The sequence below is a fragment of the Apteryx mantelli genome, chromosome 1, assembly GCF_036417845.1.
Source record: "Apteryx mantelli isolate bAptMan1 chromosome 1, bAptMan1.hap1, whole genome shotgun sequence".
NCBI lineage: Eukaryota > Metazoa > Chordata > Aves > Apterygiformes > Apterygidae > Apteryx > Apteryx mantelli.
In genome coordinates this window covers 145,729,661-145,744,554 of record NC_089978.1, presented here as the reverse complement: position 1 = coordinate 145,744,554, position 14,894 = coordinate 145,729,661, and the positions used below count along the sequence as shown (strand labels likewise).

Sequence of the window (14,894 nt, the reverse complement as noted above, 5' to 3'; positions counted from 1 at the left end):
ATTGAAAAACAGTCTAATTGTACTCTTTCTCCTCCTTATTTACTCCTGAAAAGTGGGGGAGGAACCTGAGGTACAGTGGCTGTGTTTAGGAGCACATAGCCTGTTCCAGTCAAATTTTAGAAATCTCAGGGAAATTTTTGAAAGCACTGGAGCCAATCAGAAGAATAAGATTAACTTATGTCTTGAAGATAATTCTAGGAATAAGGCCTGCAAAAGCTAGTGTTTTAGAGGAAAAAAGCAAGTAAAAAAAAAAATTTTTTTCCTGAGCTACTGTTTTCTGTTGTGTATACTTGCCAGGTATGAATTTTCCTCTTCTGCTTGCAATAGTAAAGTTAATTAGTGTAATTCCATTTATTTTTCCAGTAATTTTAATTTCGTTCAAGTTTTGGTGTGCCTGTATAGCAGTAAATTCTTTCTGAGTTATCAGTGGATGGATTTTCCTTTTTAAACTTAATTACTAGATCTTGTTTAACACCTTAATATTCATTTTTGCAAAAGTGCTGAAATTGACCTTGAAAAAAATCTTGCTACTTTTTTTTAATGTAACATGTTATTACTGATATATACCATACAGGAGTAAATTTTAAAATAGATCTGTCATTGTAAGTAGATAGAATTCTGGCTCCATCAATGTGCCAACCAACTTGGTGAGATTTAACTTTTATAAATGTGTTTCAGGAAGGCAATATTGATGGAAGAGTCACCTTGCCAATCTGAGAAACTGTGACAAAGTCACTGTAGGATTACTCAAAGTTGATAAATGTTTCCATAGTTGATAGAATAGATGCAGTTAAATTTATGGAAATTGTAGTTTGTTCAGAATATGGATATCAAGAATCTTTTGGTAATTTTTGGAAAGATAATGACTGTAAGACACAGTATGTCATCTCTACTCTTTGATATATATGAGGGTATTTGCATGGTATAAAAATAGCTAAGGGTCTACCAGCTGCAGGAATGAGTGACAGTCTATGTTATAATTTAGAGACTTGTTTTCATATTTGTGTTCTCAGAAAATTGAGAAATCCAGAAGCCTGAGATAAATAGAAAGTAAGCTTGGCTGGTTTTGTGTTGCCCTTCTCCCGTTCTTCCCAGAAGTTTCTTTTAGCAGCTGCAGTAAGAATGTGTTATGGTCATAGTGTTCGCAAGACTAAAAGTTGAATTGGAAGCTATGGGGAGGGCCTCTGTAGTTTGTTTGAATTTGTAATACGTATGAAACCATATAAAGAGAAAGTGATCTATGTATTATTAGACTGTTGGTTTACTTTTTCTTCTATGAGAATGTGTTTGAACTGCCAACACCTGTAACTATACAGAAATGCTCTCTCCAGGTAAGCCAAAATTAAGTAGTACAAAATTAATTAATTATATACTCTGTAAAATTATTTATAGCCTCGTGCAGTTGTACCTTGCTGTAGGTAATCATAAAATCTAAATGAAGATCTTATGGTGAAAGTAATCCAAAAATTTAAATTTCATTTTGAGCTGTAACTGCTTATTTCATTTTTTTATTAGATCACAGAAAGTACTGTACCATTCACTGTACTGGATATATGAAGAGCTGGTCTCCTAATGAGGTGGGAGTGGAAGAAGAAAATGATGTAGAAAAAGACAGTAGTAACTTTAACTGTCTTGTTGCAATTGGGAGGTTACATCCTTATGTTGTTCCGCAAAAGAGTGGAGAAATAAAAGTCAAAGCAACAGAATTTGTTACACGATTTGCCGTGGATGGAAAATTTGTTTATGTAGATCAGCGGTAAGTGATTTGTTCTTTAATAGAGAAATGAAAATGACATCACTAGCTGATTTTCTAGTATTTTCTGTCACAAAGAACCATATTTTTTCAAGCAGGATAGAATTTCTAGATGCTCTATGCAACTAGAGGTGCCTCCTGAAACTGTGGATAGTCAGGCTTTTTTCTTGTCATACATAAAACGTGGTGTAGAATAGATGTATTGTCCTATAGGAAAAGGCAGGCTATCAAGATTAAAATATAAGTCATAAAGTGCACTCATATGCTTATTTATTCATTAAAGAAACATCTCATGTTAGAGCTTCATAGCTATATGTATGATATATGTATCTGTATGCAAATAGTTCAGATTTAATCAAAAATTACTGCTTCTTAAAATCTTATTATTTGGAACAAATGCATTATGTCTAAATGAGGTACCAAATTATTTCATTAAAGGTGAAAGCAAAGTTAATATTTTCTGAACTTCTCTAAAACAGACCCTTATCTGTGGTATGGATTGTATTGCCACTTCTTATTTTGAATTTGATTATTGTCACTGGAGGATTTTCATTGCTTTTAGTAATTTTCTTTCATTTAAAAGTATCGGTTTAAATCTATTCCTTAAAGTAGCAGGGCAAAATTCAACTATTAAATTTTTTTAATGATTCGTTACTTGTGATCAGTACCCTTATTAGCTAGCTTGGAAGAGCTAATAACCATATGTACTTTGTGGCATTTAAACTGTGTATGCAAGTGGTGTGCATGATTAAACACTGTTATTTTGTCTTTGAATTGCCATTTATTTAAAAATTTTGATATCCTGTACTATCCATTGCAATTGGATCCAAGGTAAACTGCAGTCAATGTATCTTGTTTTAGAGCTGTACTAATGCTGTATCTTTTCCCAAACATGAATACAACATCTGTTTCTTTTAAATACTTATTTTCTGCTTTATTTGATACTGAAGAAAACAAGCTTTGGAGTTTGAATCCGCTGTAGTTCATGTTTTTATTTCTGACAGTGCAACAGCAATTTTAGGGTATCTGCCACAAGAGCTTCTAGGAACTTCTTGTTACGAGTACTGCCATCAAGATGATCACAATCATCTAGCTGAAAAACATAAAGAAGGTACAAAATAATTGGTCCTCACAGACTACATAGAACTACATGTAACTGCTGTGTGAAAACAGTACAAATCAAAAACTCAGAAGCTGGGAATTAATAGAAGTAAACAGTCTTAACATTGGCCCTTTCTGCTCCTACATTAAGACGTGCCCACTAAAGCCTCTAACGGTACCAGTGAGAATCTTCTGTTGTCCTTGATCTTGGTGCAGTGCTTTAGTCACAAAGGAATATCATTAATGCTTCTTTCAACCCTCTGCTTCAGTTCTTCTTTATAAGAATGAGGATGGAGTCCTGAAGAGCAAATGTGTCTAATCATGTAATTAAAGACACCAATTATAAAGATTCACCAAATTGGGAGTCTCTCTGCTAGTAGTTTGCAGAAACTCAGTACATGGGCTCTAGTGTAAGATTAATGATATTGTTGAAACTGTAGTTTGATTTCAATAGGGGTCCTGTCTCTCTTATTTTGTTGTTTGATTTGTATTTCTAATTATCAAAAACATTTTGTTTTTTGATGTTATAGAACAGTTTTTTAGACTTAACTCTATCCTCCTAAGTATAAATACTGTGGTTATAACTTTTTTTTCTTATCTAGTATTGCAGAATAAAGAAAAAGTATTTACGAATTCCTACAAATTTAGAGCAAAAGATGGGACTTTTGTTACTTTAAAGAGTCAGTGGTTTAGTTTCATGAATCCATGGACCAAAGAGCTGGAGTACATTGTGTCAAACAACACTGTGGTATTGTAAGTAATTTGTGATGTGAATCTCCATGTTAATTTTTGTCTTAATTACAATTAGAAATAATAGAAAGAATAATAGAAAGCAGCCTGTTTTAAGAAGCAGAACAAGACTAGGAAACTGCACAAAGTGGTGGAGTAACCTGGAAGAATGTTTTGTGTTTACCAGTTGACTTTGATTTTAGGCTTAGGTCATAAATTTAACTCTGAAAGCTGTGCTATTTCCTGGTAGAGAAATGAGGGAAAAGAGTTTTTATTAAAGGAAGAGTTAAGAAGAGTTCTTATTAAAGAAAGAAAAGAATTATCTTTTGAAAAAGTAGACAGGAATAAATGCAAATAGGAAATGTGTTCTAATATTTTTCCTTCTAAGCGTTAAAAGACTTCACGTGCCTTTGTTGACCTAATTTTAAGTGCTGCCCTACCTACCATGTGTCAGAATATGGGGAAGCATAATTGATAGCTCATAGGAATGCAAGGCAGGACAGAAAGGAGAGATTCTCCAAACTGGTTGCAAGGGAGGAGTCCATGAGACAGTAAATGAACTGCTGGAGTGTATATTTTATTCTCTTGTTTTTTCATTGTCTGTGCCCAGCAATAGAGATATAATTTAAATTGTTCAAAAGATACTGTGTATCTTGGCCAATGACTGGGGCTTTTTTGGTGAAAGGGATGGATATATCTTATTTCCATTAAACCCAGTTGTCAAGGGGTCTTTCACCCATCCTGTAGTTAGTTCATGTCAACATGGTCCGCCTGTTTTGCCCATGACCTTTCTTCCTGAGAAGATGGAGCAGAGCAGTTAAAGCAGTCGGTGCTGCCCCAACAGCCAAATGCCACCTTTGCCTGCAGATGTCTAGATCTCCAGAGCAGCTGTCTAGAGGGGGGAGGTGGGCAGCAACTACTGGCAGAAGGAGCAGTTCTTCTAGTTGCGGTTGTTTCTGGTTAACTGCTTTCCCTCCTAGGAGGCAAAGTGGCAGGCAGCCTTATTCTCTTGTCAGGGAACAGAGACAACTATATTAGTCTGTTTTATTTGGAGAATAAGTGGAAATAAATAGTTCAGCCAGTGCTTCAGAAACAATAGTGCAAAGGATTGAACATTAAAATATATGAGGAATATCTTATTTTATTACTAGTTTGAGGGAGTTGGGTTTAACGCCGTTTGAGGTAATGATGCAAATCAAACACAACTATGCTGCATTTTGCCTTTGACAAAGTTGCTGGGTTTTTGTTTGTTTATTTAAATCTCAGAGGTCACAATGAGTCAGCTGAAGAACTGGTCTCTGGTGGTTCCCAGCCTGCAGAAGGCAAGTATCATTTCTTACAATTATCATAGGTGCATCTCCTGATCAATCACTACAATTTTAGATTTAGCCAGTCCAGGAATTTTTTTATTCTAGGTTGTTCTGTGAGAGAGAATTTACCTCTCTCAAAGCCAATTCTAGTGACAATTTGTGGTTATTCACAGCATCCTAATTCACATAATTGTCATCAGAAGGGCTTGCAGCACCTCCTTTCCCTCTAGCAGATTCTACTATAGCTAGGTTTTTGATTGATAGGATATTATGCTTCTGTCACAGAGTTTCTTCATATTTTGCCTGTTTTTCCAAGGAAATGAGGTTTATGCAATTGTATTATCTGATTTTAAAGACAGAATGTAGGGTGATACTGATATGTGTTTATTTAACATTTATTTGCTGTGCCTAGAGTCTGATCTGTACATGCTGTTTCCTTTTTCATCTTGCTATAAAGTTGTTTATTTTCACTTTTGAAGTTGTTCTTTTTAATAACTGTTTTCTGTTTGTGAAAATCCAAGTATTCTTCTCATGCTTTTTGCATTGTCTGTGAGAGATTAGAGGTGGTAGTGCTTAAAACTAATAATTTCATTGGTGAAGATCAGCAGTTTTCACAATTACATTATTCACTTATCTTTATTTCAAGTGAGATTTATAACATCTCTATAAGAGATCCACCATCTGTAAGATTAGTGTCTTAAGGAATTTAATTTCTAAAAATAAGAGATATAGAACAAAAACTGCTTTAAAATGAATCCTTGAGGTGATTGTTTCTTGTTGTATAATAAAACCGCTGCAAACTTAAGGTTTTATTTTGTTTTTTGACTGTAGATACCACAAAACAGTCTTTAGTAAGTGTACCTGGAATGTCCTCTGGAACAGTTCTTGGTGCTGGAAGTATAGGAACCGAAATTGCAAATGAAGTATTAGAATTACAAAGGTAACAAAATTTTAAAATCTTATATTAGGCTTTTAAATAAAGGTGGAAAAGAAGTATAAGTGATTATGTGGGGGTTGTTCAAGTTCCATTTTTATTATTTTGCATCTAAAAAATATTTTTTGATTTGCAATGGCATTTATGGGATACCAGTTGTAACAGCCTAACATGAGCCTTCTACAGGGCCATACAAATCACTGGCCTTGATAAATGGTTTTGTACTGGGCAGGTAATTTCCCTTCTTAATGAAAGAACTATTTAACCATGACTTCAAAACTTTTATTCTGCTGCAGCTTCTTCACTTGAGGTTGAAATGGATAGATAAAACCATTAAGGAATGGAGAATTAGTTGCCTGTGAACAGAGTTTGTATTTTTCTGACAGCTGCTCTGCTAGCAGAACTTTCCTTGAAACAGTGCCCAGTGGAACACTTTCATAGCCTCCCAGATTGTCTTGAAAATGGAATAAAGTGATAGCTCAATTCCTTCTCAATACCCAGCTGTAGATTAAGAAACCTCACTTCATCATTCCAAATCAATTAAATCAATTCAAGATTTAAACTGTTAGTTAAAGATTAGCTGTTTTTTAAATTAGTTTTAGTAGGTTCCCAACATAATAGGTATGTCAGCATAGCCATGTAAATCCAAAGGAAGAAAGATAATTTTGATATTCTTGCCTTGTCCTTCTACATTTCTTGTTTTGTGCACCCATAGTGGTGCCTGGCTTACTTATGAAGGGAGAGATTACTCTTTAGCACTTTGCTCCATATCAACATTTTGCTGTTTAAGAATGTTTTTTAAAAGGCTCCGAGACAGCCGTTTCCAGGACTTTGGGGTGCACGTGTACAGGAAAAAGTCTGTTTTCAGTCACGACTCTTTCAGGTATGAAGACTTCATCAGAAGATCCAACCTCTTTTGTTAAGGTCGAATATAGTTTAATGGTACTATCATCGCATCAGGACAAGGCACATCATTTAAGTGTCAGCTTTGGCTAGTGAAGCCATCCCTCAGGCCTTAGCTCTTGTACTTCCACCTTCAGGTGAAGAAGTGCCAAGAAACTGTTTATGTCAGCATAGCAGTGTGTACCAAGGTCCCATGGAAATCTTTCCAGTGACACTCTTCAACGATGCCTGAAAGACCATAGTAATATTAAATCTTCCAGTAAGGAATGCACCAGTTTTGGAAATGCTTATAGAAGTGTCAGGAATAGTTTCATATGCCATGGCATATTCAGCTTCTGCTGTTTCAGTAGTAGCTAAAGTGCTTTTGTGAGATTCACAAACAAAATACATAGTCAGAACCAGGTTGGGTAAACCTCTTTGAGACAGAAGAGCAAAGCCTATTTTTTTCTTTCCATTTCCTCTGGGACACATAAGTTCCCCGTGTGCACTGATATGCAGCTTTCTATTCCATGTTTACCAAGGTCAGTATAACCTGTTTCAAAATTCCAGACCTTAGCTGATTGATAACTCTGATATATTCATTTCCCACGCATTCCAAGGAGGACCCTTTCTAAGTAAATAGAAAACACTGTACAAACATACTGTAGCCATAATTACAGAGGAAATGCAAGACTTGCATTATTCTGTAGGACAAGTATGAAATGATGAATATGGTCAAGTGTAATTCATACCAATATACCAGGATCCTGACCAATAATGTTATTATATGGTCCCACCTCTTGAAAGAGGACAGGATAAAACCTTAGGGTGGATTTGATTAGTCCAGATTAGCCTGTATTTCCAATTCAGAAAGACTTCCCTTACTAACCTCTAACAAGTTATTAGAAATAATATTAGAAGATCTCTGTGAAATCCAGGATTATAGATCATCTCTTGATAACGTAGTTGTCTTCTCAGCTGTCTGTTCATCAGAAAATGCTATTTAATTTTCTGAAACAGTAGAAACAATGGCCTGAGCCTAACAGTATGATGCTTCTTACCCAGTTTTCAGTATTTTGGAATCACCTTCCAACAATGAAGTTGGAAGGAGGAAAACCACCAGCAACAACGAAAGGGAAAAAAAAGACAGGTGCCCTGAGCAAGAAGAATGGGATGTTATATTTTTGGTAATACTGTCCTTAATGTCTTTTCATCAGTACTGCCTGCAGAAAAGATGGTTGCTTTTATCAAATCTTTCTGAAGACCAGAGTAAGTTGGCAGAAGTTCTCATTTCTGACTAATAACCCAGGCATGCCCCAAGAGCTTAATTTTGACTCTTGTTCTAGAGGCTTCAGTGAGCTCAGCAAGGTGATGTTCTTGGTTAAGATCACCTGGTCTTTACTGAAAATGCTCGTCCACATGACGATCCATGTCATCAACTAGAAGGAACCAGTCTATTATTTACATGAATAATAAATTTACTGGATAATGGAGGAATGGATGCACACCTGAGAAAGTTCTTGGAAGCTACCCCTTGAAGTTTTGGTGTTCATGTTAAGAACCACAAGCAATACTCTTTATGGTACCACATAGACAACAGTTCCAGGAACAGCATCTTCCTAAGGAACAGAGGGAAAGTTTGAGCTTTGCGTAAAGATCAGATCGACCCATTTTTCCTCCTCTGTGTCAAGTCTCAGATTTCAGCAGGTCTCGAGAAAGCAAAGTGTATCTGTTTTCACCTTAGGAAATGAGAATCCATCATGACGGACAGAATTGTGGAATTTTGAGCAGAGATTATGGAACTGAATTAATCTCCCCAGTTTCCCCAGGGGAATTTTTTGGAAAGGTGGAAATTTTTTTTTCCAAGAAGTCTGTTTAAATAGAATTCTGCTATACAATGGAGGCAGGATGACTGAGGCCTCTTCAGGGGAATCTTTATTATTTTGGATTCTTCCAAATCCCAGAAGATCATCGGAGGTTTCTAGTGCACTACAGACCTTACAGAAGTTGAGTTTATTTATCAGGAAATTCAACTTTGATACTGTTCACACTATCATCATTTTTTTTTCTTTCTGTCTGCCTGTCATAAGCTGGAAGCTCTTGATGATGCCTACCTCCATATCTCTGTCTGAGATTCGTGTTGTAGATGTCTTGATTTCACTGTGCAAGTAAAGCATGGCTTTACTGGTTTATAGAGCAGCAGTTTAAGGCAACAGGACATTTACTCCAGTCTGACTTATCAAAGCATCTCTTCAGAAAGATCTGATCACAGTGATAGTCCAGACTTCCTTCTCATTTAAAAAGTGGGATGCTGGAAGAAATAAAAACCACAGATACCCCATTCTGGGCAAGTTTAGGATTCAAAGAATTGTGGAATCCTACCTTCCAGGACAGATACTTGTGAAAATGCTGGCAGTAATGAGCACTCTCCTCAAGAAGCTGCATCAGGTTAGTTTCATTCTTCAAGTGATTGACTGAACTTAGTGTTTTTCTCATTTATGTTCACACCTTGAATACTGGCTAGCAAATGAAACAACAATATATTGCTTTCTTTGGGAACAGTCATCTTATTTCACAACTAATGGACTGAATGTCACAACAGTTTGAAAGGAAAAACGTTTGACTTGCCGGCTCCATCAGCCACAGCGATCTGAGCCATTTCAGTCTTGAGCAGACACGTTTGTTTCAGTGATCTTAATTGTTCATGGACGATGGAAATTTTGAGAAAAAAACTTCTGCTGACACTAATAGCCCAAGAAGTCGCTGTGCGGATGAAAGAAAAGGCTTAAGAGCAAAATCATCCAGGATAAGTAAACTATGTGATCCAAAGGGAGGCACTTTATCCAGTTATGGAAAAGAGCAATGGTGTTGTATAAGTGGAATCTCTGGCATCATATTTACCCTATAGTCCTGTATCTCGGGGGAGAATAAATGTTTTTATCTCTGTAAGAGGCAGAGACATTCACAAGTACAAATGGCCATTGAAGGCCTCATCAGTAACAAATGAATTTTTCTGGAGATGTCTAGACATAGTTGCCTGCACCCAGATATATTTCACTTTTCAGAAACCATTGCAGAGAACAAGGCTGTATTTCTTTTCAGCTGCAGAGTACGACTTCATGCTATTTCTTCATATCTTGTATGAAATCAGGTTACTATCTTGTGCACACTGGGGGATCAAAATTAGACAAAGGAATGGTCAAAACAAGATAATGCCAGCTCTGTTTCATCAAACACCATTTTTTTCCTTTGTGGCCACAGACTTAACCCAATAGAATGAGTGCACTTACTACCTGAATCTGCTCTCTGCACTTTTTAGTGTTGCTAAGACAGAGATGACTTTCAAGCTGAGCCTCAAGCATCACCAGGTTTTAAAAGATTTCAAGACTATACTTGCAACTCTACTTATGTGCACGTCTGAATTGGTTTAGCATCTGATGAATGATTGTTTCAGTAAGGCAGCCCTAAATTCCTTATTCAATCTAGAGTCTGTGTCCTAGTTTTTAGAGATGGCAGTGCTGCTTACCAGATTGTGCATTGGATATTGGAATGTAGAGAATTAATAAATATTCTGCACAAATAACTAGATTTATTTAAGATATACTATTTATTCACTTAAAAAAAAAAAAAAGTTTTCTCCAGTTCTTTACCACATTTTTGATCTGAGCAAGTAATAGTTAGTAAAGCATCCAGAGTGCCCCGCTTCTTTTACAGCCTTGTTCTTGGAGAGTCAGAAAGAGCAGGGGGAGATGGGAGTGAGCTGTCCAAAAGGCACAGGTATGACATTTTCACTGTTAATTTCATATCTGGCATGTTCAGTGAGAGAGGATGGGCAGGAACTCAAAGAATTCTGGTAACAGACAAGTGATCTTTATTTTTTAGCCAGAATTTAATAAAAATATGGAAAGACAGGTGTAACAATAATAACAGAGGCAGGATGAGGAGATATTCTTAGTTTTCTCTCCACCATTTAGCAAAACTTCCTTATGTTGTCTGTTTTCTGTTTTTTGAAATGTATCTGTGTGTCCCAGTGTGCTTACTTGTGAAACCTGCTGCTACTCTTTGGTCTGTCAGTGCTGATGGTTCAAAAGAAAAATAAAAGTATGCTCAAGAAATTACAACCCATCGTCTTTATTGATCACTTCTGCTTTTTGTTTTATAAAAACCTGTAGCAGGAGAATTTAGAGTCTTCAGGAGAATTTAAGACAACATTGTCTTGGATTAGCTAACTCATATTTCCTCATTGGGTAGGAGGGTGTTGGTGGGTTCTGCAACACAGACTATTTTTCATTTTATAATCAATGTGATTTGGTAAATCCACTATACATATATAATTTTAGGTTGCATTCTTCACCATCTGGGGAGTTAAGTCCATCACATCTCCTGAGGAAGTCACCTTCTCCTGTTTTAGCTGTAAACTGCAGCAATGTGAGTATTATCACTGCATATAAAAATCTAAAAGTAAAAAGTTACTGTCAGCTCAAAGCTACACACTTTCCATGTCCAGTACCATATACCTCATACTTCCCAGGTTCTATATGCACCACTAGTGGAAGCACTAGTCTAGCAACAACAGAATAGGAAGTATGAGGTTTTTTGCTTTGTCTTTAAGCTAGAATGTATTGACATTGACATAGGTGATGTGACTGGGAATTTGTAGATAATGGTACTGGACATGGAAAATGTGTGCCAGTACATTTTGTTGCACTGGATTTATTTGCTGGATAATGAATTAAACCCTCGAGAAACCAGAGGCCATCACCGTGAAGTAGCTTTGACAGATGTGCAAGTATCACCCTGTATTTAAACCAAATCCAGTGCTATGTGAACCTTTCAAAAATGGAACTTTAAATGCAGTAGATCTTCCTTTCAGTGCATATTTTTATTTGCTCTGTTCTTAACACTGACAGCAATTTATAATGCTTCTGTAATGTAATAATGGTAATAAAATTTAGGCTTTAATTCTGTCCCTTTTACTATTTTTCTTCTTCCAGGTGCCAAATAAGGAGTTGATTCAGTTATGTCCTTCAGAAACAGAAGTTCTAGAGACTTCAGAACAAAACCAGGGTGCTATTTCATTTCCCAATAATGAACCTCTCCTCAGTAAGATTTATTTTATTTCTCTTTTGGGTATTTTGGGGGGTGCAGGGCAAGATGGTTCTTACAAATGGTATGATTTTATACATGGTTGTAAAGTGGTGCACTCAAAACTGTAAAGTTTTAAGAGATTTGAAAATACCATTGTGTTATTTTTAATATGAAAGACAAAATGCTAATAAAGCAGTTTTTATGCCTGTATTTCAGCCTTGAGAAACTTTCCCATCTCCCTCTTTTATTGATCAATTACTAGAGGTTTATTTATTTATTTAAACCTGTAGCTCTCTTCCAGTTGATCTATGAGCCCTTTATATCAATTAGGAAATGTACAGATGCTGATCCTCAAGTAAAGATTTGAAAAAGCATTTATCCAAGATAAACAAGGAAACATTTTTCATTGGTATTTAAGCTAAAGCATTTTACTTTACCCTTGTTAAAGGCTAAGAGTATGGAGTTGATTTCTGGAGCCAACACGTAGCAGCTTGTAAGGTTTCAGGAGTTCATCAGGCAAGAATTCAGGCACGTGATTATGTTTCCCCCTAAAGCGACATGAACTGAAAGCAGTTTTCTACTTCAGTGATATGAGCTTCACTGCATGGATACAAATTTTATTAGCTAGCAGATTGGGGTAGACCAATGAATTGGCAAGGGTTGAGTCTTAAAATCAAGTTATGTATGTCTTTATGGCACTCTGCTGACAGCCATTATTTGAATTATTTGATCTTTATGAACACTTGGGTGTAAACATTTTCTCTTGACTTCAAAGGCAGGTGCTATTTAAAAACAAATACGTTTTGAAAGTTAGCATATTATTCATGCTTTGTACTGCAAAAATAAATGTTTTAATAATTTTATAGGTGGTAATTCTCAGCTGGACTTTGCAATATGTGAAAATGATGACACTGCTATGACTGCTCTCATGAATTACTTGGAGGCTGATGGAGGACTTGGGGATCCAGCTGAACTAAGTGATATACAATGGGCTCTATAGTGTTGCTTTCTCATAATAAGAAGGAATGTAAAGTTCTTAATGCACAACAACCATACATCCTCAGTACTGTACTATAATTTTTTAACGTTTCATCTGAATTCATACTTACTACTATCTATATATTTTTAAATACTTAAGCCTTGTTCACAGAGAGATGGTTTCTGCTGCACCTATGGAAAAATACAATATTTTTTTCATGATGGAGAACCTTGAAATTTTAATATTGAACCATCTGTAACTGGAATGCTTAAAACACATTATTATATTTTTGCTAAGAAACTTTAACCAAAAGATACTGTACAATGTACAGGAATTTGTTTTTCTTAGCTGTAATGCTTAAAAAAAAGCTTGTAATTATTTTTTGTTTTAAGTGGAGGTATTGATTATCCATGTTACTTCTGTAGAATGTACTGTACTTACACAGTTTAAGAATATTTGTAGCTATTAAATTTCATTGAGATGATGATTTGCGCTCTCTACAGTTGTAAGGAAGGTGTTTAATTCCTAAACATTGCAGTCATTCCTTGCCCTTTTTGGAAGGGCAACTTTTGTAGTCAAAAGTAAAAGTAGAGCATACGATTCTGGGAGCCAGTATTTGAATTAGATCATCATAAAAATCAGAAGAAAAGGTTTTGAAAAAAATAAATTATTTCCCCAGTGGACAAACATAACAAGGGTATAAGGAAAGACAGGAAAAAATCTTAATTATTACACTGTATTATATATCATGTACTGTTAGAGGGACAGAGCATATAACCAAAGAAAAGTAATACTGTAACTATAATAAAGCACTTTGGTCTCACTACAGATTATTTGCTAATTAGAGAAATTTGGCTAGATTGTCTTGGTCCCTGAGTAAGGATATCAGTGTCTATCAGTGAAAATGTTTAAATTATATAGTATCTTTTACAGTATCTGTGTTTTGGAGAGATTAAGGTGGTTTTCTATTTCTTGAGTTTGTGACTTTTTAAAATATTTTTGTGTAATATAGTGCTCTCTAAGTAAATGCTATGTATGATAATCTTTCGGGGGACAGGGTTTGCAAGGCCTGTATCCCAGTTATAGCAGATCACCCAGGAACATGGCACTTAATAGGTTGTATTAAAACAATATAGCATTAATACCCAGAGTGGATCTTTTATCTCTGGTATTGTAGGTGTAGGTAAATTTTTGCATCAATGGACTATACTGTAAAAAAAAACAAAAAAACAAAAAAAACTTTTTTTTAATTCAGATAATGAAAAGAAAGCATTGGAAGATTTATGAGATGTGTGGATATTTTTGTTTACTACAAATATTAAAGCTTAAACACAGGTACAATCACAAGCGCTATCACGTTTGTTTAACACTAACAGTGAGTAAAAGGCAACCTGTTTCAGATCCTCTTTTACAAAGACTGAGGTGTGTGTATAACTATATTTAAAGAACGGATAGGTAACCTCTGTAGGTAGCCACTAGATGTCATACTTCTACTGTTGGATAACTACCCTTTCATGAATGGATATAAGATTTTGTCACACATTGACTGCTGTGCTTTAATGGAGCAGCTGTATATCTTATAGATATGAAACATTTTGGAACTTATTAATTTTTTGGTTACATCTGGTCCAAATTTCCTAGAATGGTTTGTTTGATTTTTTTTTTTTTTTTTAAGTCTGTAGATTTTTTTCATTGAACTTTATGCGATTTCTTGCATTCACATATATATATATATGGGGTTTTTTAAAGCATGGGGCCAAAATGATCTGTTGTCTAGCTTTACTGGAGTAAATTGTTTTGTTTTTTCCGCACAAAATGAAAATTTTAAGCAATATTGTGGATCAAATTGAGAAAAATAAACAGATGCTTTCTTAAGAATTGATCGAATTCCATTTGTGTAATTGAAAAGTGAAAAATTCAATTTTGCTGTTGTGAAATGCAGTTTCTTTGCAATTTCTCTTTTCTCTGCTTTTGATTGAGCATGAAGCTAAAAATAAATAAAACAAGAAATACTGTAGTTAACACAGAGAAATAAATAAATAACTTTAAACTTTCCAAACTTTCCAGACACAAAGTTTCTTTCTTAAATGATTTAGTTTAAAAATTATTCAGATTTTG

At 35.3% G+C, this 14,894-nt stretch overlaps 1 protein-coding gene across 2 annotated transcripts in view; it reads left to right on the top strand.

Annotated features, from left to right (window-relative positions):
* Positions 1-14,654, top strand: part of BMAL2 (basic helix-loop-helix ARNT like 2) — a 36,398-nt gene extending 21,744 nt beyond the window's left edge. For both annotated transcript variants that reach the window (XM_067305810.1, XM_013947727.2), the window contains exons 10-17: positions 1,516-1,756; positions 2,758-2,864; positions 3,457-3,607; positions 4,850-4,905; positions 5,725-5,833; positions 11,050-11,137; positions 11,704-11,812; positions 12,664-14,654. In XM_067305810.1, coding sequence (XP_067161911.1) covers positions 1,516-1,756; positions 2,758-2,864; positions 3,457-3,607; positions 4,850-4,905; positions 5,725-5,833; positions 11,050-11,137; positions 11,704-11,812; positions 12,664-12,797 — 995 coding nt within the window. In that variant the 3' untranslated portion in view covers positions 12,798-14,654. The remainder of the gene's footprint in view (positions 1-1,515; positions 1,757-2,757; positions 2,865-3,456; positions 3,608-4,849; positions 4,906-5,724; positions 5,834-11,049; positions 11,138-11,703; positions 11,813-12,663) is intronic.
* The last annotated feature ends 240 nt before the right edge of the window (positions 14,655-14,894 follow it).